General features: G+C 50.0%; 1 protein-coding gene across 1 annotated transcript; it reads left to right on the plus strand.

The window, feature by feature from the left end:
* Positions 1 to 13,361: 13,361 nt before the first annotated feature.
* LOC123049960 (transcription factor MYB41) lies at positions 13,362 to 14,510 on the plus strand. Its single transcript, XM_044472813.1, has 2 exons — positions 13,362 to 13,699; positions 13,862 to 14,510. The coding sequence occupies exons 1-2, from the start codon at positions 13,428 to 13,430 to the stop codon at positions 14,508 to 14,510; spliced, it is 921 nt and encodes a 306-aa protein (XP_044328748.1). The 5' UTR covers positions 13,362 to 13,427.
* Positions 14,511 to 21,901: the final 7,391 nt, after the last annotated feature.

Here is a 21,901-nt window from a genome sequence, read left to right on the forward strand (position 1 = left end):
AAAGGAGGAATTACAAAGGTGACAAATTTTTAAAGAGAACTAGCCGAAACCCTGTATTTTCAATAACGGGATTGCTAAATCTCAATCGGCTGAGACTTAACCAAATCTCAGCCTATGCTATATTCATAAGATCTTACGTGGAGATCCATAAAAAATTTCCTTTTTTTCTTTTTATATGTTATGTGAGATCTAGCCACACCCTTTCTATAATGTATTCTCCTTCCGTACAGTTCCTTGTAACTACATTTGAAATGAACAGTTTTAACCGGTAATTTAGATTAAATAGCTATTTTAATACCACAGAAATAGCAAAACCACATTTTGCAATGACTTGTTTCTGGGTTAAAATTAGTTCATGATTTTTTTTCCTGTCTTAGTTTCCTAAAAACAGTTTCACTAAGAACCATATATTTTCTAGCAACTTAATCGACAATTTTGAAGCCAGCTTTAGCTAAATACCATTTTGAATAGAACAACACTTCACCGTTGGACAATTTTTGACATGATGCCCCACAGTCAACATGACATGGTGCATCCGGTTGAACAACCACTGTGTTTGGAAACATAATAAAGAATTAATTGTTCCAAATCCATTCCCTAAAAAAATTGTACCAGATACATTGTAGTGACTTTACACAAAAATAATACATGCTTCAACATGTTTTTCGGAAATACGCAAAGCTTGCGTATCTTTTCATTGATAAATAGAATTGAATATAAGGTTGGGTACAACAGCTGGCACGAATGCAAGGAGGCTTGAACATGGTGCCCGGAGCAGAGGGACAAGGGATGGCTGGCCGGAACAGAGGATACAACATAGGTTACACAGCTGAACCACCAAGCCCGAAACAAGAGACTTGCCAAACCACCATGACATCCAACATCGCCAAAGCCAACACCAGGGACACCGTGCGCGAGCAAGCAAGATAGCGCCTTCATGAAGGAGAAGGATGCCGTGACATCATCACCATCCGATCCAAAGAACGAGACCTAGGGTTTTCTCTTGAGCTCGAAGAGGGGCGCTGATGAAGGCCATGGCAGCGCCTCTAAGAACGGGAATGACACCCACGAGTGTTGTTCCTGCCCGCATCGGCAAGTTGAGCAGGGATTCTTGGCCTAGGTCTGAGCAATCCCATAGCCACCGAATCCGGATATGGACATGAGGGAGCCAGGTCGCTGGTCGGATTCGCCATGTCGGGAAGGGGGTTGGTGGGGCTGCATCTGCCGCCGGAGGATTCTAGTGGGCACCACTGAACCTACGAGCATTGGATCTAGCACAAGAGTGCGGCGTGGAGGTGTACAAGGTCAGGGCGGAGAGGCGACGAGGCATAGAGGACCAACACAGGGGAGGGGACGGCGACCGGCGACGCTTCAGCATGTTTCTTTGTCACAAATATTAGATTCATTCTGTTAAACTATTTGCACCCTAGCAGAAAAAAATTATCTACAAAAACAATTAATGAACATCGACATATGTAGAGGACTAAATTTAGAAAATGTTAAGAGTACCAATGGATCTAACAGGAAAGCTCGAGATATTAATTAAGGCTGATCTAATGATCTATCAGAGTTGCATTTTATGGACGTAACACCTTCCCATATATGCATTGTCCTGTTTCTCTCTGATACCTTATTAGTTGGGGTAGAGGTTGTTTGTGGAGCGTTGAAAGGTAATGGAGCTTGTACTTCAAAATAAATGTGATGGAGCTAGCTCAGGCACGTTGAGACTGACGCGCAGCCTTCTAGAGCCGAGACCGAAGTCTGCACAAGGATTTTACCTCCGATCGTGGTAACAGCATCGATTAAATCTAATGACTAGAAGTGCTAAGAATAAAGAAGTGATGACTTGGCGCTCTCGCTGATCGGTCCCTACAAGGAGCAGCAAAAGGATCGTTTATAGTTAAGAGTTAGGTAGGTTAAAGGCTTGCTGGATGTTTGAAGCCATTGACTGCTTGTGCCAACAAATATGGAAACAGATGGAGGATCGATCATCGATGTGAGTGGTCAATGATCGTCGTTGTGTTATTCTCATCTTGGACCATTAAGGGTGGATAAAGACCGGTAGCATTTTTTGAGTAGAAGGTAAAAAGAGCTCTGTTGACTTTTGCTGCTCGTGCCAAGCTCGTTGAGGATATTGTTTCCTTTGGGTTCTTGGAGCTGAATAGGAAACGGAGTGGAACAGTTGAACTCGGTACACGTTTTTTTAGTGTGAGTATGAGCGAACTGACACGGATCGAGCAGCTGGTCATATTGAGTAATTCTGGCCAATTAAGTAAAAGGTGTAAATGGTTAATCTATACTAAATTATGAAACTGATTTATCTTATAGGCAGAGAGTTTTGTACACCCAGAAATGATGTCGTTACATGCATTGTCTCAATGAAAATGATTGACGACGACGGGAGACGGGACCGATTGCGAAATATCGTTGCTGTCAGCAAGTAGTTAAGTAGGGCAACTTGCGGATGTTCTACTTACCCATGCACGAAACCACGTACGAACTGCTAAAATGCTTGTGAACGCGGGCAACGGAGGAAGATTCTACGCGAAGCTAACCCTGCCTCGGCGAACCAATCACCAGGGCGGGCAAAACAAACAGCAGCTAGCTGATGGATATATCAGTTGGTGCACAAAGGGAAACGTATTTGACTGCCGTTTCTCCAGAGGGACCGGCATGCATGCACCCAGAGAAAACGCTGGTCGCCCTACGTGACGCCACGAGAGGAGTGCGACGCATGCACACCGTGTTTACCGAATCGACGACGCCGAAGTACCAATCAAACCATGCATGCCGGCAGGCTACACGTACCGCCGGCGGCCGGATGTAGTCTCGGTGGCTCCCTTCCTTGCACAAGGGAATGTACTTCGTGCGATGCGTTTTCCATGTGAAAAAGGTCACCGGCGAAGATTTGTGCTCGACGAAGACTCTGATGACGTGCTTTTGATTTTTAACCTGGATGAAGACTCTGATGACGTGTGTGGCAGCCGCTACCTGCCGGAGAGAAACGCCGGCAGTGTTTTAGGATAAGACAACCAATGCCGACAGTCGAAGACGTTCTTCTTCTTCTTCGAGGAACACCTCGGCTTCTGCTTGTGCTAGGGCTTTTTGGGTGGTCAAGTACGGCACAAGAACGGTCAAAACGAAAAAAAGGTACGGGATTAGTTTTTTTCTGCCTGAAATTAGATGAGCACATACAATTATTGTGCAAAGGAGTACATATAAATAGGCAACATTATTATTTCTCTTGAATGGGTTTTACATTTGAAAATTTCTAACTTTTGTGCTTGTTGATAAGAAAAGGGATTGCTGGGTTCATAAAGGTAAGAGTTTGGTCCAGGTCAGAAAGACCTACTAGTTGTGCCTTATTAAAAGTAATGTCATTCTTGCCGCAAAAAAGAAGTAATGTCATTCACAGGTCTAATATGTCGTGTATCTTTTTGTTTTCGATGATTTTTAGCCTATTAACATCATCGCCGTTACTTGGATTTTCTTTTCATATTTTGCATAGATGTCTTATATTATGTATTATAAATTTTGTTTCAAACATCTAACACTTCTAATAAGGGTTCGTGTTTAGAGTAGCTGTTGGAGACGCAGATTTTTTTTTTTTTGGAACGAAGACGCTAGACGCGTCCGGCTTTAAATTAATAAAGCCTTCAGGCACCAGTTCAGCAGGATACAACCCATAGAAACAGAAAACAAGTTCAGTCCATGAGGACGACGAAACGACATAAAGGTTCCACGCGAAGGCAACTGAACAACATACAGCTCATCCAATGCAAAGACCTAACTAGCATGAAACCATCTCCGAAGGCACCAAAAGGATCATCGAGTCGTCGTGTCTTGTCTAGCCATCACCTGGATAGTCTTGATACGCGCCATGGCCTCCGACATACGCTCAGCATCGTGCTCCTTCCCCAGCGGAGTCCATGTCTGTAAGAAAAGGTGACATTTGAAGATCACATCCGCAGGGTGGTTAGGGAATATTTTCTCAATCGTAAATTTATTGCGCGTCGTCCAAATAGCCCAAAGAAGCGCCCCTACGCAACGCCAAGCGATTCTACTACTGGTCCCTCTCGTGGTTTTAAGGATGGCAATCAAGTCGTTCCCCGAGGCTGGGTTCCAGTTCGAGTGGAAGGCTTCCCTAACTGCGCTCCACGCGAACCTGGCTAGGTGGCATCTAAAAAAGACGTGATTAGCATCTTCACCTAGACCGCAGACAGCGCAGGTACCGTCCGCCGGACCGTTACGTTTTGCCACATTGTCCGACGTGGGCAGCCTATTCCTGAGCATTTGCCACATGAAGATTTTAATTTTCAAGGGCAGGCCTGCCTTCCACAGCCCCCTAGCTATATCAAGTGCTGTCCCTTCAGTAAGCTTGTTGTATAAGGATTTAACCGAGAATTTCTGGGACGCTGACAAGCTCCATTCGACCAAATCGTCGCCCAGCCCTATCCTGTTGACACCCATTTGATGTACGAGGTCATCCCATGCCTCCCGTTCGGCATTGGAAAGGGCCCTCATAAAATGTATCGCTGGAGGGTCAGAACGGGCTGCCTCTCCCACTAGGATGTTGCTGTCTGTGGCGATCCGAAAGAGATTGGGGTGACTTTGTCAAAGGGGAGAGGCTCCCAGCCAATGGTCCAGCCAAAAGCGAGTGGATTGACCATTCTGGATGTGGAATTTGGCCCCGATAGCAAAAGCTGGACGGACCGCTTGGATCCCTTTCCAAAACACGGATCCGCTAGCCGGGGCACTGAAAGGATTCCCATTTGGGAAATACTTAGCCTTTAGCAGCTGAGCCCAAAGACTCGACTCGTTTTGGGCGAGCCGCCACCACCATTTGGACAGTAGGGCTACGTTCATAAGTTTGGAGTTTAGGATCCCTAAACCTCCAAATTTTTTTGGCCTACAGACAGCCGCCCACTTTACCAGGTGGTATTTCCGCTTGATACCAGTTCCTTCCCAAAAGAACCGGGAGCGCGGTGTATCTAGCTTAGCGTGCACTCCATCAGCTAATAAGAACATCCCCATAGTGAATAGGGGTAAGGAGGAGAGGCTCGAGTTAGTCAAAATGAGCCTAGCCGCAGAAGACATAAAACGCCCTCGCCACGGGCTAACCCTATTGGCCACCTTCCCATACAGCGGCTCCCACTCAGAAATCGATAATTTGCGATGGGATATAGGGAGCCCCAAATACTTAATTGGAAAGCTCCCAAGCTTGCAATTAAGTAGATTTGCGGCACGCCGACTTTGCTGGTCGTCCATCCCCATGGTGATGACCTCGCTTTTGAGAAAATTTATTTTGAGTCCGGACAGGATCTCAAAGGCTAATAACAAGAGCTTAATCGAGGCGATACTATGATCGTCGGGTTTAAACAGAAGCAAGGTATCGTCTGCATATTGTAAATGGGTCACACCGCCCGGGATGAGGTGAGGAACGAGTCCCTTAACGTGACCAGCCACGCTGGCCTTGGACAACATTGCTGCCAAAGCGTCTGCTACAAAATTGAAGACGAGTGGGGAGATGGATCGCCCTGTCTTAACCCTTTCCTATTACGGAAAAACTTCCCCATCTCGCCATTGACAATAACCGAGGTGTTGCCACTAGTGATCAGATGCATGATCCTGTGAACGAAACCCGCCTCAAATCCCTTTTTGAGGAGGACTTCCCGCACAAACTCCCAGTTTACGCGGTCGTACGCTTTCTCAAAATCGAGCTTGAGGATAACGCCCTGTCCACGAGTACGTTTTAACTCATGGATTATCTCCATTAGCGCGATAGGCCCTTCTAGAATGTTTCTACCCTTAAGGAAAGCGGTCTGGCTCTTATGGATAACTCGTTGGGCCACCGGCGCTAACCTAGAGGCATAGGCTTTGGCACATAACTTGAAGGGAACATTTAGGAGCATGATCGGACGGAACAGCTTGATTGTATCCGCCCCTTTGACCTTGGGAATCAAACAGATCGCCCCATAGTTAAGTCTCGAGAGGTCAACCGTACCTAGGGCGAAACCATTAATAATGGCTTGGAAGAGGTTTCTAAGTAAAGGCCAGAACTTTTTGAAGAACTCTACCGGCCAGCCATCCGGACCTGGAGCCGTGTCGTTCTTCATGCCTGCTAGCGCTAGGTCAATCTCTTGTGGCGAGAAGGACAACATGAGTGCATCGTTTTCCTGCTGAGACACCCTCTCCCCCGGGCCCCATAAGTCTTCCCTAAGACTTAAGACTTTCTCTTCGGCTGTTCCCAACAGCTCGACAAAGAAATCGAAGATGTGTTTAACTATTTCAGAATGGGCCACCAGGGTTCCATGCTCCGACTGAAGTCTTAGGATGGTACTCTTGCGTTTACGGCCATTGGCGAAAGCCTGGAAGTAGCCAGTGTTGGCATCACCTTTCACGACCCACTTGACGCCGCCCCTGCGTCGCCAGTATTCCTCCTCTGCTCTAAGGATAGCAAAGACCTGGTTTTCAAGAGAGTAGCGGTGCTCCCATTCGTCGCCAGAGAAGGGTCTGGCATCCGCCTGCGCGTCTAAGCTCGCGATTTCTTCCACGATGCGTTCCCTTTCCCTTTTGGACTCGCTGCCATGGTTGGCCCCCCATCCCCTGAGGAAAGCCCGCAGAGCCGCAGCCGCAGAGGACCAGAACTCTACTGGTCCTCTTTGACATCCCACCTGGTCTCCAATCAAGGCCCAGCGAGTCGTGACCAACTGACAGAAGCCCTCGTGTTCAAACCACGCCGTCTCGAAGAAAAATCTACGGCTACGACGCCTACTGTCCTCCCCTGACGAAAGAATAAGAGGTACATGGTCTGAACCAATACGCGTCTCGGCCACTAAGGTACAAAGGGGGAACAGGGCCTCCCAATCGCTAGAACAAAAGACACGGTCGAGAACACAACGCACTGGAACCCGCTGTTTGTTAGTCCAAGTGTATCTTGCACCTGTCCGCGCAATTTCCCTAAGAGCCGCGGCTGCTATCGCATTGTTGAAAAGGAACACCCTAGCCCAGTCAATGTTGCTGTTACTCTTGTCCGCCCCCGAGCGAATCAAGTTGAAATCCCCGCCCACAACGACGGGCAAGTTGGCCGCACGCTTGGCCCCGACCAAGGTTGTGATTTCCCCCAAGAAATCTGCCGACCTCGCGTGGTCCGCCGGCCCGTAGACGCTGACAATTACCCAAGTAGCCATGGAAACCCTGTGACGAACAGTAGCTGCAATAAAGAAAAGACCCGGTTCCCACGCAATAACATCACAAATATCTCTATTACAACCCATCAGCTGGCCTCCAGAATGCCCCATGGAAGGGGTCCAAAACCAATCAAAACGCTGCAAAGGATCAAACGCCACTAAATCCCTAAACGAGAAATCAGCCTTAATAGTCTCTTGGAGCGCAACAAAATCAATGAGTTCTTTAGACATATACTCTCTGAGCTGCGTACGCCGCCCCCCATGGCCGCATCCGCGAATGTTCCAGAATATGTATCTCATCAGATAACCCTATTACGCAGGCGAACTCCTCGGGAGCTCACCGCCTTGGCCACACGCTTCCTTGCCGGCGCTCGGCTGGAAGAAGGCAAGTCCGAGGCCACCCCGGCCTCGTCTTCCTCGGTGGGCAAAACTACTGCACCAGCCCCTACTGGTATCGCAGCTTGACCGTCCGCGGGCTGCACGGCCACACAACGGGCGGCAGCAGCCGCCAGAGCGGCCTGAGCATCCTCACGCGCGCGAACTAAGGGAATGATATCCAAAGGCGAGGAATCTAGTGCAACGCCACTATCGTGAAGAATCTCAGCTAGATGAACATCAGAAAAGGCATTTAAGATCTTATAAGAGGGGGAGGGTTACCTGTCACGTCCATGTTCTTGTCAGCAGCACGGAGCTTGGCGCTTTCCAATGAGGACAAGTCCCCGAGCTTGGCCTTGGCGCGCACGCTAGGAGCCCGGGTCGCCACCGGAGTCGCCCTCGAACGCTTGGCCTTGGTCGCCGGCCCTGGCGCCTCCAGAGCCGCACCCAGCTCTCCTCCCAGCGCATCAGTCGCCCCCACCGCCTCCTTGCCTACCGTCTTGATCCCTGGCTTCCTCCCTGCTGTCTTCTTGTTCTGCCGCCCGGAGCCGCTCGACATCCTCTTGCCCGAGGCCGGGGTAAGGTCAGAAACCTCGCATCCTGACCCCGAGCCCCCAACGCGCGCTGGAGAGGCAGTCAAAGGGTCTGACTCCTTCGACACCAGCGGCAAGGGCACCGGCTTGATAGGGACTTGCAGGTTGGAGCCGTATTGGTCGAAGGACTGATCGAGTGAACGGGCAAGGGGGGGGGAAAACTCACAGCAGTGTCTTGAGTAGCTAGCACACCCAACTTTTCCCAAGTTTCCGTGTCAATGGAAGTATCTGGAATGCTCTCTTCGGGCTCCTCATGCAGCTCGCCCATCTCCACATCTTGGCCAACCGGGGTCACCCCCGCGCCCGGTGCCACCTGCTGGTGCCCCCCAGCCACAGCGTTGTCCGTTGTCGCATCCTTAACAACTTGCTTGGAGGGAATCTTCGCGGCTGGCCCGGGTTTGAGCTTGAGCTGCCCGCCCGCACCAAGCTGGCTTACAGAGAGGGGAGCGGATGGGCCCGCCCCAGACGCACCACTCCCGTCCCCCAGCCTCCGCGGCAGCCGCTCCACCTCCACCTTGATCTGGTACCCTTCTTGGTTAAACCACACCTCGACCGTGCCGTTAAGCCTAGCCGGCGACTTGCAAGCCAGTTTCATCCTCACAGGCCCCAACTTTATGAGGGAAAGCTCGTCAACCACGATCGGACGTCCCAGCATCTTAAAAGCCTCCTTGATACGCTCAATCTTGCGATGTTTCTCAGGGATCCCGTAGAGCCGCACCCAAGCTTCTGGCATCACCATCGGGGGGATCACCTCTTGCTCCACATCACGCACCCTAGCAATGATATCGTTGATAGAAAGGAAGAGCTTGCCACTAGTCCGGGCCATATGCAGGAGATCCGCTGAAGGGAACACGACCATGAAATCGTCCTCACCTACTTGGGTGACTTGCCAGTCCCAGTCCCCCGTGACCATGTGGTTGAGCTCCTGAATAAGGATCCGCAGGCTCAGGCGTCCTGGCTCAGCCGAGAGGATGGCGGCGTTGCCAACAGAGAGCTGCCGAGGACCCTCGGATTCCTCCTCCTCTTCGAACTGCAGACAAAAGAAGCCTTCCCCAGCAATAGCGCTACCCATGATCTGCAAACAAGGCTGCCGACCCCTCGTCGGGCAGTGCGCAGACGCGTGTCCCTCCTCCTTGCACAACACACACAAAGGCTTGAACTTACACTGCGACTGGAAATGGCCAAGTCTCCCGCACTTGAAGCATTCCACCTCCGGGGCCTTGGGCACATCCTCCACTGGAATGGGTTCATCCGCTGTACCCTTCGATCCAGGGAGGAGCGGCACCGACAGGGGGGCGGAAGCCGCCCTGGGCCTCTTGGCCAGTGGATCCCCGTGGCCACCACCACAGTTAGGGTGATCCATTGGCTTCCGCTCCAACTCCCGCCGCCGCGCCTGCTCCTTCTTCTTCTTCTTTCTCTCCTGCTGCTGGATCCACCAGGGGGAGGAGGACCCCAATCCCCCTCGCGCCCCACTTGCTCTTGGTAGCGGTCGAATCTACCAATTTGCCTCGCGCGCGTCTCCTTCGACGCCTTCTCCCGCAGGTCTCTCTCCCGCTTCCGCTCCCCATCCAGGTCCTGGACCTCCATCGGCCTCTTCTCCATGCGCCGATCGCTCATCACCGCCGCTGCGAACGAAATGGGAAGCGAAGGAGGGGGGGTGGGGCGAATGGATCTGGCGAGGTGTGCAAGACCCCGCACCTCGTTTCTGGTTGCGGGAAACCCTAGCGAGGGGGTGAGGCAGCCGCGCCGCAGCCATATATATGAGCCGTGGCTGGGCCAAGGCCTAGACAGCGCTGGCGCGGGCCTGACCGGGCCAGACGGCCCAGTAGAATCCAAGCCACCGCCCGCAGGCTGATGTGTGGGCCCCACTAGGCGAGACACACCCTCGTCGCTCGTCCCAGGCACGGGGGCCGGCCCACAGCCCACTAGCCCGGCCTCGGCCCCAGGCCCAACAGCGCCAACCCTAGCCTGCGAGGAAACAGGGTCATCGTCCCCCGCCGACAGCCCTGCCGCCGCCTCCACCTCCTCCGGCCCCTGACCGGCGGCCACCTGCGACGGCAGCCGCGGCCACTCAGCCGCCGAGGCCACTGGAGCGAGCATCGCGGACGCCGCCCTCGACCGGATCGCTCGCGCAGCATCTCCAGGAGACGCCCCCCTGAGCGGAGACTGCGAGGGCTGCCATGCCCGAACTACGGCGGCGCGCGATCCCCGGCCACCCGGAGCGAAACGACGTCGGCATGCGCGAAGGCGACAAAATCGCCCAACGACGGGCCCTCGGGCACCGGCCGCCCTGCCTCCGACTCCAAATCCACACCGACCACATCCTCCGGCTCCTCTCCTGCCAACGCCCAGAACCTACCTCCTACCGACGCCACCACCGGACCCTCCGCCGCGCCCCGCCGCGACCAAGCCGGGGAGGAGCCAGCACCACTCCTTACCACTTCCCAGCCCTCGCCGGCCGGAGCACTGGGCGACCGGGGCAAGGCGCCCGAGACGTCGCCAGAAGAAGCGCCTAACGGTCCGCTCATTTCCTTCATTATTCGTCCGCCCGCTGAGACGCAGATTTTGCTGTGCCCTATATCTTCCTCGAGCAATTTTTGCTACCTAAAGTAGGGCAGCTGTTAGAGATGCTCCAGCAGACGAGATATTGCAACATGCGAGATGTGTCTTCTTCCGGTATATACACTTTCGACATGGCTGTCTACCTCACTTTCCCCTGGCCATTCCCCGCACGCACAACCAGTTGTTGCTCTCCGCTTGATGTACAGTGTCGTGGCTAATTACAAGCCAGTCTCGTAACCATGGCGGCATGGAGCCGGTGGCCGTCAATCAACGGTACCATGCACGAGACTCGTTTCACCCCGTGCTGCTACGTGGAGCTGGTCTTAAAAGACAGAGAGCGCTAGAGAGGGATGGGTTTGGGCTTAACAGTCATCAGGTAGATAGATTTTGGCACCAATGAACATAGACGACCATGGCAGATGACTAGACGCCGCCATGGCCGGTCATGTCTCATGTGTGCACGGCTCGGCTACTCGCCTACTCAGCCTAGCTTAGAGCATCTTCAACAGCTGCGCCAAACTAACGCCGCGCCGTAAAATTGCCCGTTTTAGTGCGCGCGCAACCGATATAGTTGCTCCAGCGGGCGCGCAAAAACAGCGCGCGCGGCATATGTAGTTCAGCGCGCGGGGCGAAACTCAATCGCGCGCCGCTTATTTGCTGTGCCCGCTCCCGCGCGCTGGACTCTCGCGCGCTCGCTCGCAACTCCCACCCCATCCAGCCGCGCCGCCGCCGCCGACCGCGCCACCCGGCGACCATTCCCCGACCTATCCCCGCCCCGCGGTGGCTTCTCCGCCCCCAACCCCCCTCTAGTCCCGCCGCCCCTCGCACGCGTCCGTCCTCCGACGAACAGCGCCCGCGCGCTCGCTCACTATTTGTTGTGTTTATTGCACTATTTGTTGTATTGAACGATAAACTGTTTGTTTGAGTTGTAATAACGAAATTGAACTATTTATTTTGATTTATTTTTGTTTGTGTTTGATCTTTTTGCTTCTGTTTTGGAATGCATATGTTGTTTGTGCGAGAGTCGCGCGCTGTGCATTTTTGCGCACTGCTGGAGGCGCGCGCGCTGCTTTTTAGCGCGGCTGCTGGAGCCAGCGCTGCGCGCCGCGCCAAACCAGGCGATGGACGCGCGGCAAAGCAGTTTTTAGCGCGCGGCGCGTTCGGCGCCTGTTGGAGATGCTCTTAGTTGCTAGGCGGGTAGATGCAGGCTCTCCTTCACGGGCTCTTCTAGTGGATCAGGTGGCGGTCTGAACGGTAAGGCAATGTGTGGTTTTCCACGGGAAGAAATGGCTGGTGAGCCACGGTCTTGAGTCCCGTGGAAAATTTGACACCGAGCGAACGCCCGGCAATATGGTCATGAGCACTCACATTCAGAAGCGCCCTCTGTAACCTGATTTGAAATATTGTAAACGTTGCTCCATTCTTAATGAATCAATACGCAAAGCTCTACCACGTGACATATGTGATAAGCAATTCAAACTAATCCAAAAGATATAATCCCAAAAAGGAATATGCAAAGCTCTTACGTGTTCCGAAGAAAAAAAGATTCAGAAGCAGCACAGGAGCTACAAGAGCCATTGTCTTGTATGTTCATACTCCAAAAACATCGGTCATGTTTCATCGAATGCAGGCCTAACTTTTGGCACCGGTTTTCTTTTTCATGAATACACAAAGACTTGCGTATCATTGCATTGATAGGGGGAAAGAAAGTGATTGTTACACAAGTGATCTCGTAAGCACATGCACAAAAGAGATGGTGTAAACGAGAAAAACAAGGGCGCAGCTAAGGGGGCCGCGCGACCTGAACAGTACACACTACGTCTCGTCGATCGGGTGGCCAAGCCCCTTGGCCCCGGCGCGCACCCAAGCGCGGGCGTCTTCCTTGGCACCGGTTTTCCACGAGTATTCTAATCAGGTTCTTCACCGAATTCATGACCCAAATCATCTGGTGAAACCTCAGCCAAGCCGCCAGCAGGATTAGTTAAGAAAATACAATAGTATAGTGGTAGGATGATAATCGTAGGCTATTATTTTATTGCATGGAGAGACCAAAACGTGGACGTCATTTGGAACATTATTCAGCACCGAGATCACTGTGTCGATCAGCACTCCAAGGAAGGAACCGAGGAAGGTGCCTAGCTACGTACCCCAAAATTAAGGATTTACCTAGGCACCCAGCGTGCTTAACCAGATAACTACAGGTGCTACACTACACGGAGTGACCTCATAACACATTTTCTATGCTGCAGCCTGCCACTTGTTGAGAGTGATCACTTTATTCCTCCTTGTTACCTTGCCTTGCCACATGCATGCACAGAGGAAGCATTATGTGTGAACTGCCGCATGCAAGAGCATGTATCTAGTCTTACGTGGCCAAATCTCTGGAGCAACCGCCCTCTTTGACTTACATCGTACGCACGACTTTTTCTAAAGACTATATCCGACATACACAAACTGTTCAATACTAGTGGCCATAGAGCAAAATGGAAGGAAAATTCGCAGCTTCGGCTGCACCTCTCGCGCGTGCCCTGTCAATCTGTCTAGGACTACGACCACCGAATGGCCGTGCCCTCTATATATACCTCACCAAGGGAAGACACGAACATAGCTTATGAGCTCTGACTTCTGTCCACTACAGCGATCACAGCCACCAGTAGTCGATCCATCCTAAGTGACTAGCTAGCAGAGCGTGTAGAAAATCGATCTGATGGGGAGGTCGCCGTGCTGCTGCCACGACGCCGGCGTGAAGAAAGGGCCGTGGACGGAGGAGGAGGACAAAGCGCTGGTGGAGCACATCCAGAAGCGCGGCGGGAACGTTGGTAGCTGGCGCGGCCTGCCCAAGGCCGCCGGGCTCAACCGCTGCGGCAAGAGCTGCCGCCTGCGGTGGACCAACTACCTCCGCCCCGACATCAAGCGCGGCAACTTCTCCGACGAGGAGGAGCGCCTCATCATCACCCTCCACGCCGGTCTCGGCAACAAGTACGTACCTAGTCCACGTCCAAATCCAACTACTCCACACACCACCACTCGCACAACACCTTAGCCGCCATGCACTGTCAATTTCTTCACCGTTGGCTTTTGTATAGTTGTTAGTCCTGAAGCGACACTGACATGCATGGATAATTATTTGGTGGACGTTAGGTGGGCGACGATCGCGACGCACCTGAAGGGCCGGACGGACAACGAGATCAAGAACTACTGGAACACGCACATCCGCAAGAAGCTGTTGCGGATGGGCGTCGACCCCGTCACCCACCAGCAGCTGCCACCCGACCAGACCAACCACGACGTCAACGGCGCCGCCGCCGCGCTCCTCTGGGCGGCGGCCGCCGCGAGCCTCGGCGGCCTGGATACCGGCGCCCTCATGCAGGCGCAGCTTCTGCAGCAGCTGCTCCAGGCCATCGGCTCTAACAACAGCACCACCGGCCTCATAGCCAACCTGGCTTCAGCAAACACAGTGCTGAACTCAAGCAGCAGCTTCGTTCCCAACCAGATGAACTACCTGCAGACGGGTTATCTCAGCAACAACTCCAATTTTGCAGAGCAGCACGTGGTGCAGCAGCAGCTGACCAATGATACGTCTCCGGGGACAAGCTCCTTTGCAGCAGCTGAACCGGCTGATCAGCTCTGCAACACTGCCGCTTCATATGATGTTGCACCCGCGGGTGACTGGTCGCCGACACAGGAGTTCGGCGGCTTGCTGGAGCCCATGATGGAGCTGCCGGGGCTGTGCTCTCTCGAGGGTGACTCTTTCTGGAAGGACACATCGGAAGACAGCTACCGTTTATAGATGTTTTGTGTATGACAGTTTTGTACAGAGTTAGATCCATCATAACGGTGTACTACAACATTCATTGATTTGTTTGTGTTCATTGTGGTTCTTCCAAAGATTTTTCAGTGAAGTTGAAGGTTGTCAATTGCTGATTTGATGTGACTCAGTGCTACACTTTCCTTATAAGTTAACATGTTGCCACTCGACGCAAACGCGAGGACCATCTAAGTAAAATGAGATTCCGGATAACTGAAACACTTTCGTCGCAATAACGGTGGCACTTAGGATATAATTTGGTTACAATCCGGCCTTAGCGATAGTGTTATACTGGCTTACTCACAGCCCATCTAGCTAATACGAACGAACCTAAGATGTACGTATTAAATAGCTGAGTACATTTCATTTTCAATAAAAAACTTTTATTTCGAGGAACCAACAAGAGCATTGCATTTTCATAAAAGAAGAAAAGGAAATTTTATGTATAGAGCTGCAAATTTTGAGGCAAACTTGCCGAAACCCTACATTTTTTCTTACAAACATATTCACAAGAAAACCATACGGAAAACTGTAGCGATGATTTAGAATAAATAGACATTCCTCGGTCACCTTGAAAATAGCAAAACCACCTTTTATTTCCGGATTAAAATTGGTTCAGGATGGTTAACGTTTTCGTCTGACGTAGTTTCCTAAAAAAGTTCCACTTGGAACCTTGTATTTTCTAGCAAATTCAGTGGCAACTTTGAAGCCAGATTTAGTTCAAACCATCTTGAACAGAACCACGCTTAACAATTGGACAGTTTTCACATGATGGTCACATTCAAAGTAACATGACGCAATCGATTGGACATGTCGCAGAGGGCACACGGCGAAATAGAAGCCTGTTTTTGTAGGACACATCCGGTGTGGCTGGTTTGAGGGGATAAAGCCAAATCGTCTAACCCTCGCCATTCTGGTTGGTTCATTGTATTTGTAGTATCACTCTTAGATGTTGTTCCAACCTGGGGCTATGGGTGGGCAACATGTAATCAAGGTCAGCTTATAACTCCAAGAGCAAAAGGCTAACCCCAACCTGCCCTAAGAGCAAGTACAATAGAGTTACATAGGTGGGATATAAGAGATGCCACATAAGATTTATGCCTAGTTGGAGGAGAGAAAAGATAAGAGAGAAGTGAAACGAGCTATAAACTTACATCCGGCTATACCACGGACTCTAACACCCTTTGTGAGAGAAGGAGGTGGACCATATATTATGGTATAAACACTACTAGTTTGACTAACTATTGTATAAGTGAGCTATCGAATTGTCTATAAGTGACTTGGCAACTCCATATAGCCTGTTGTTGGCTATACTATTAACCATGCTCTAAGCCTTTAACAGAAAGTAACAATTTGGTTCAAGACTGGTAGATCCACATTTCACATGCCTTCGCCATAATACATTGGTATGTGGGCCAGTTCTTTCAAGTACCAGGCAACCTAAAAATCTGTTAAATCGGATGCACTGACACAAGAAAAACATCCTTTAACCTAAAAAATGTGTTTCAAAATAAAAAGAATTAATTGTGCTAAATCTGATGCAGTGACACAAAGAAACATGCTTCAACATGTTGCTTTGTCACAAATATCATATTCAATCTGTTAAACTTATTTGTACCCTAGCCGAGACAATTGATCTACAATTTTGTTCTAATGAACATCAACATGTAGAGGAATAAAACTACAAAATGAGCTAACGTTACCATCTCAACCGATGCAACGTAAAAGCTTCGAGTTCTTAATTATGGGTGATCTATCTCTCTATGAGGCTTACATTTTATGGACGTATACACCATCCAATTGATGCATTGTCCTGTTTCTGTCTGATATCTTGTTAGTTGGGGTAGGAAGTTGTTTTTGCAGTGTTGAAAGGTGATGGAGCTAGCTCAAGCACCTTGAGACCGACGCGCGGCCTTCTAGAGCTGACACCAAAGTATACACGAAGAGTATTACCTCCAATCATGTGACAGCATTGATTAAATCTAATGACAGTGTTAAGTCTATACAAGTGATGCCTTCATCGGTGACTTGGCGCTCTAGCTGATCCATACAATCGCAGCAAAAGCTCGTTTATAGTTAGCAGTTAGGTAGGTTAAAGGCTTGCCCGATGTTTGAAGCCATTGACTTGTCCCAACAAAAGAAGGAAACAGACAAGGATCGATGTGATTGATCAATGATCATTGGGTTATTCTGTATTTCTTTCCTTCGAGCTTTAAGGAAGTCCTTTGTGTCGTTTCAATGGATAATGACTGGTAGCATTTTTTAAGCAGAAGGTTAAACGAACTGTGCTGACTTTTGCTGCTCGTGCTAACTTGAGACTATCCTCTCCGTTGGGGCTTCTTGGAGCTGAATAGGAAATGGAGTGGAACTTTTTCTTTACGATGTAAAGGGAATTTTATTGCAAGGTAAGTGTTACAGTTTTAAGGCCACAAATTCTCAATACAAGGTGGAGCCGAGACCAACCACAAAGCAGTTGTACTATCGGTACGGCTATATTGGCTAGCCGATCTGTAACTCTATTTTGGCTACGAAGAATTTTTCTGAGGATAAAACTCCATACTACTTATTAACTCTTTAATCTCCTGAACCAAGTGACCATACGCAGAATGCTCCAGTCCATTGTTCGACATGCAAGATAGTGCTTAAGAAGAGTTCGACTGAACGGCAACATGAAGTGTAGAATGTTGAATGGCCAAGGCCATCCCTTGCATGATCGCATATATTTTACTGTTGACGGGCAAAGGCATTTTCCAGTGTGAATGACCAAAAACTGAGACGTAGCAGGACCTAGCCTGTGGTCATATTGGCTAATTAAGATCAATGGGGTAAAAGGTGAAACGGTGAATCTAAGCCAAGTCAACATGAATCTTTGGCGGAGAGTTTCTGTACAAGCACAAAATGATGGCGTTACATGGTCGGTGAAAATGATCAATGTGATTATGATGACGGCAACACTTGACGAAAGGAGACAGGAGGAAGGATGGTGAAATACCTGTTTTACCTTGCCCATGCACGAAACCCCCGCGAACTGCTAAAATGCTTGTGAATGTGGGCAACCGGGGAAGATTCTACCCGAAGCAACCCAATCATCTCGCCGGGGCAAAACAACAACAGTAGCTTTTCTTCCTTAAAAAACAGTAACTGATGGATCGGTTCGCTGATAAAGGGAAACGTATTTGACTGCCGTTCATCCGGTCTCCAACGCATGCACATTGAGAAAACGCGACGCACGTCTCGCCGGCCGGCGAGAGATTTCACGCACGCCCGCACGCCGCGTTTACCGAAGCGATGACGCCGATGTGCGAGTTAATTGCAAGGCACTACCACACTTTGGCACGTTGTGACGAATCAGTACCAGTAGTCATTTTTTTTGTCATGCAGTGCCAACTCTAAGCCTAAGTGTTGCAAAACGGTCTGATAGCCGTATAAGCTCGTATTGACCACGTATCTGACCGACCCGGCCCACTTGTCAAGTGCCACGGTGGCATACCCGCGCGCACCCGCACCCGCGCGGTCACTCGTCCCAGCCTGCTCGGTCGCACCAAGTAGCTTGGTCCGGTCTGGTCGAACCTGTACGCGACGAATCCTGGTTTCCTCTCCCCCCCCCCCCCCGCCCTCGTCTTCCTCTCCCCTCTCAGGCGATGGCGGCGGCGAGTCCCGGCGGCGTCGACGGCGCGGGCGGGTACGGGGACCTTCCTGGCCTCGGCCCCGATGACCACTTAGGTCTGGACGACGTCGACGGCTCCAGTTCATACTACTCCAGCGCAGACGACGCGGATTTGGAGGAGGAGGCCGCGCTGTCAATGGAGGACAGGGTGAAGCTGGCAGAGATATGGGTGGCCCACCCTACCAGTAGCCATCAGTGGACCAGTGGAGCTGCTGGCGGCGTGCTGTAAGTCGTTCTCTTCTCTGCTTCTGCTTCTTTCTGTATATTCCAAAATAGGGTGCTAGGGTTAGTGTTGCTCATGACAGTATAAATTTGTGCTGTCAATTGTAGTTTGGATGATGCTGTTTGGGATGTTCGGATTCATTTTGATGTGCACAACACAATCTGGATAGGAAGATATGCAGTTCAGATGTTACATTTCTGAACTTATATGCACTGATGCACACACAAGGTTATTCTCTCTCTGATGAACTGTATCACATGAAGAATTTAGGCAGAGGAGAGGAAAGAGAGCATGGGTTAGAGTTAATTGACACAAACATCAAACTGCAGCAACTTAAGAAGGAATATGAGCATAGTTTAGTTCTGAATTTGCTAGTGAGGGCAACAGCACCTTTTGTATGTTAGATAGAAGTAGATTTAGTGAGATCAAACTACAGCAATGTCTGTCAGAGGAGAGAAGAAAATTTAGCAACTATATTGTATAGACCACCTGTTGTGTATGATCTTAGTGAGCCTGCAGTTCTTGCTGTTGATCAACAAGGTGTTGTTTTTCATAGTCAGTGCACACAAGAGAGCATAAATTTTAGTAAGGAGAAGCTCAAAGCTGTAATGGAAGAAGAGGCAGTGCTAGAGGAGGGACATAATAACAGTGATGACTCTGAGGCTGCTGCATATGACAGTGATAACAACCCTTTCCGCATGGAGAAGTACAGGATAATTGAAGACACAGAGATAATTGAGGGGAATAGACTAGCAGAGCAAGAAGTTGAAGATGAAGATTCAGATGAAGATGATGAGGATTCAGAAGAGGAACAATTACATTATGAGGGTGACACTGAGGTTGAGGACTTGTTTGAGATGGAGGAGGAGGAGGAGCAGGAGAAGGAGAAAGAGGATGAGGTCAATGTTGTTGCAACAGAAGAAGCACCAATGCAAAAACCTCCAAAAAAGAGGAAGAAGCTGGCAGTTAGGAGAGGCCCTACTACTAGGACACATTCAATTGTGTTGGAGGAGGTGCAACCTGATTTCATTCCTTCATCAGATGAAGAAGATGATGGGTTGCTGTTTGAGGATGATGATGATGGACATGAGCCAATGTCCTTTGTTCTACCTAAAGGGAGGAAGAGTAGGGCCAAGAAAAGAAAACCAAGGATCTGGTACAATGACAAACTTGAGCAACCACATCAGCAGTTATGTCTGTACATGTGCTTCAAGAATCAACAGCAATTCAGAGATGCTTTGTTGAGCTTGCACATCACACAGGCCAGAGACTTCAGGTATCACAGGAATTCAGACCAAAGGATCATTGCCTGTTGTAAGCAAGAGCACTGCCAGTTTTGCATAGTTGCTGTAGTTATCAAAGGGGAGAAGACTTTTGCTATTAAGAAAATGATGAGGCTGGAGCACACTTGCCCTAGCAGCACTGAGTCATCAAGGAATGTTGTTTTGGTGCTGTTTTGGTGCCATTTTGGATGGCTGCAGTGATTGTTTTGGTGCTGTTTTAATGCTTGAAGATTGATCTCTTAATATGGCTGCAGTGATCATTAATTTTAGAGCAAAATATGGCTATTTTTTTGTTTCGGAAACAGGAGAAGGCCGGGGTTTGGACACTTGCGAGAAACCAAAGGGCCGGGGACGTTTGAGTTTTCGAGGCAACTGTGCGCCCCATGTCTCCCCCCACTAGCAACTCCCCACGATGCAGAGGGAGTTTGGGTTTTCTTCCAGTCCAGGTAACTCCCCTCCTATTCCATTGCCGCTCCATCTTCCTCCCTCTGCCTCCCTCTGCCTCCCTCCTCATTCCATTGCCGCTCCATCTGCCTCCACCATCAAGCAACTCCCCTCTGCTCTATCTCAAGCCCGCCATCGCTGGCCAGGAGGGCAATGGCGGAGGAATCATGGAGCAACTCCCCTCCGTCTGCCAAGAGAATGGCAGAGGCATCATGGAGCAACTCCCCTCCGTCTGCCAAGCACCACCGTGGTGAGGCGTCTGGCAAGGAGCCGATGGTGGTCGACGACGACGTTCCGGTCCCCAGGAAGAAGCTGGACTACACCGTGCCGCTCAAGGTTGATACCCACCTGAAGGAGCCGCTGGATGTCATATGCACCAGCAATCCAGATGAAGCCAACAAGAGGATCCGCGAGATCAGGAAGAGGCTCGGCGGCATGCTTCCTCGGTCGATCGGCGTTGATGTCGAGTATACCAGCGAAGACGAACCTCCGCAAATGGCTGTAGTTCTGCAGTTATGCGTGGAGGATCTCTGCCTGGTATACCACATCACTGCGGCAACCAAATGGTAAAAACATCCAGTTCTGAAGTTTCTGAAGTTCTGAAGTTTCTGTCTAATTAGTAGTTTCTGAAGTTTCTGTAGTTCTGAAGTTTCTGTAGTTCTGAAGTTTCTGAAGTAGATGCAATAGTTCTGAAGTAGATGCAATACTAGTTCTGAAGTTCTGAAGTTTCTGAACTGGCTGTACTAGTGTAGTTTCTGAAGTAGATGAATTTGATGCACCAGATTAATTTGATGCAGGCCCAAGGAACTCCGCCCGCTCCTGCAGGAGAAGGAGCTGTACACCTTTGTTGGCTTTTGCATTGGAGGTGACAAGGAGAAGCTGAAGTTGTCTGGTTTGGAGATCAACCCCGACAAGTTCGTCGACATGCAGCGCCAATGGAGAGTTCCAAACAATGGAAAGAGGTGGCAGTCTTTGGCTGAGTTTGCAGCCAACCTCATCCACCCATCCTACAAGAAAATGAAGCAGAAGATCAACAATGAAGAGGACCACAAACTATGGGGGATCAGCCCACTGCCAAAGTACCTCATCGAGTACGCAGCAAAAGATGCGTACGTCACCTACGAGGCATGGAAGAAAATCGAAACCACCAGAGAAGGTTTCAAGCAATGGCGAGAGGCGGAGGAGCATTGGGATGACCCCTACTACTGGGGACAATGAGTTGCTTGTGCTTGTGCTTGTGCTATTATGTGTCTCAGTTTGTAGTTATGTGGTTGAACAAGTTTGCTTTTGTTATGTTGAACAAGTTTGTAGTTATGTGTCTCAGTGATCATTTTGAAGATGCTTTTTTGAACTGGATTTTGATGGAGCTGTTGTTTCAGAGCTGTTTTTGTCAGTGAGCATTTTGATCTTGTTTTCATCAATTTTGATGTTCAAAAAAATCATCAAACCAGTCAAGTATCAAACAGACAACTCGCTGACAAGTTGGCCCCACGCTGTCAAATAGGTCCCACCTGTAAGTGAATTGGTCCCACTTGTCAATGAGTTAAGACAGCTACTGGATATTTTTTTTCCAGAAACTACTACTGGATAAATCCAACACCCTGTCCTCTTGGGCATTGAGAAGTTGATGGACATCTTCAACTAGTTTGACATAGTTGGCATCCAGATTCCTTTTCTCTTCTTTAAGGTGGTGGATAGTAAGTGAACTTTCCAGGTTATCCTTCCTCCTAGCAGTCCTGCTGTCTTCAAACATTTC

Source organism: Triticum aestivum, chromosome 2D, assembly GCF_018294505.1.
Source record: "Triticum aestivum cultivar Chinese Spring chromosome 2D, IWGSC CS RefSeq v2.1, whole genome shotgun sequence".
In the NCBI taxonomy this organism is placed as follows: domain Eukaryota; kingdom Viridiplantae; phylum Streptophyta; class Magnoliopsida; order Poales; family Poaceae; genus Triticum; species Triticum aestivum.

What these genes read in the sequence shown, in the direction of transcription:
- LOC123049960 (XM_044472813.1), top strand. Translation starts at nt 13,428, where the DNA reads ATGGGGAGGTCGCCGTGCTGCTGCCACGACGCCGGCGTGAAGAAAGGG. An exon ending in CACGCCGGTCTCGGCAACAA is followed by an intron (nt 13,700 to 13,861) that starts GTACGTACCTAG and finishes GGTGGACGTTAG; the next exon opens with GTGGGCGACGATCGCGACGC.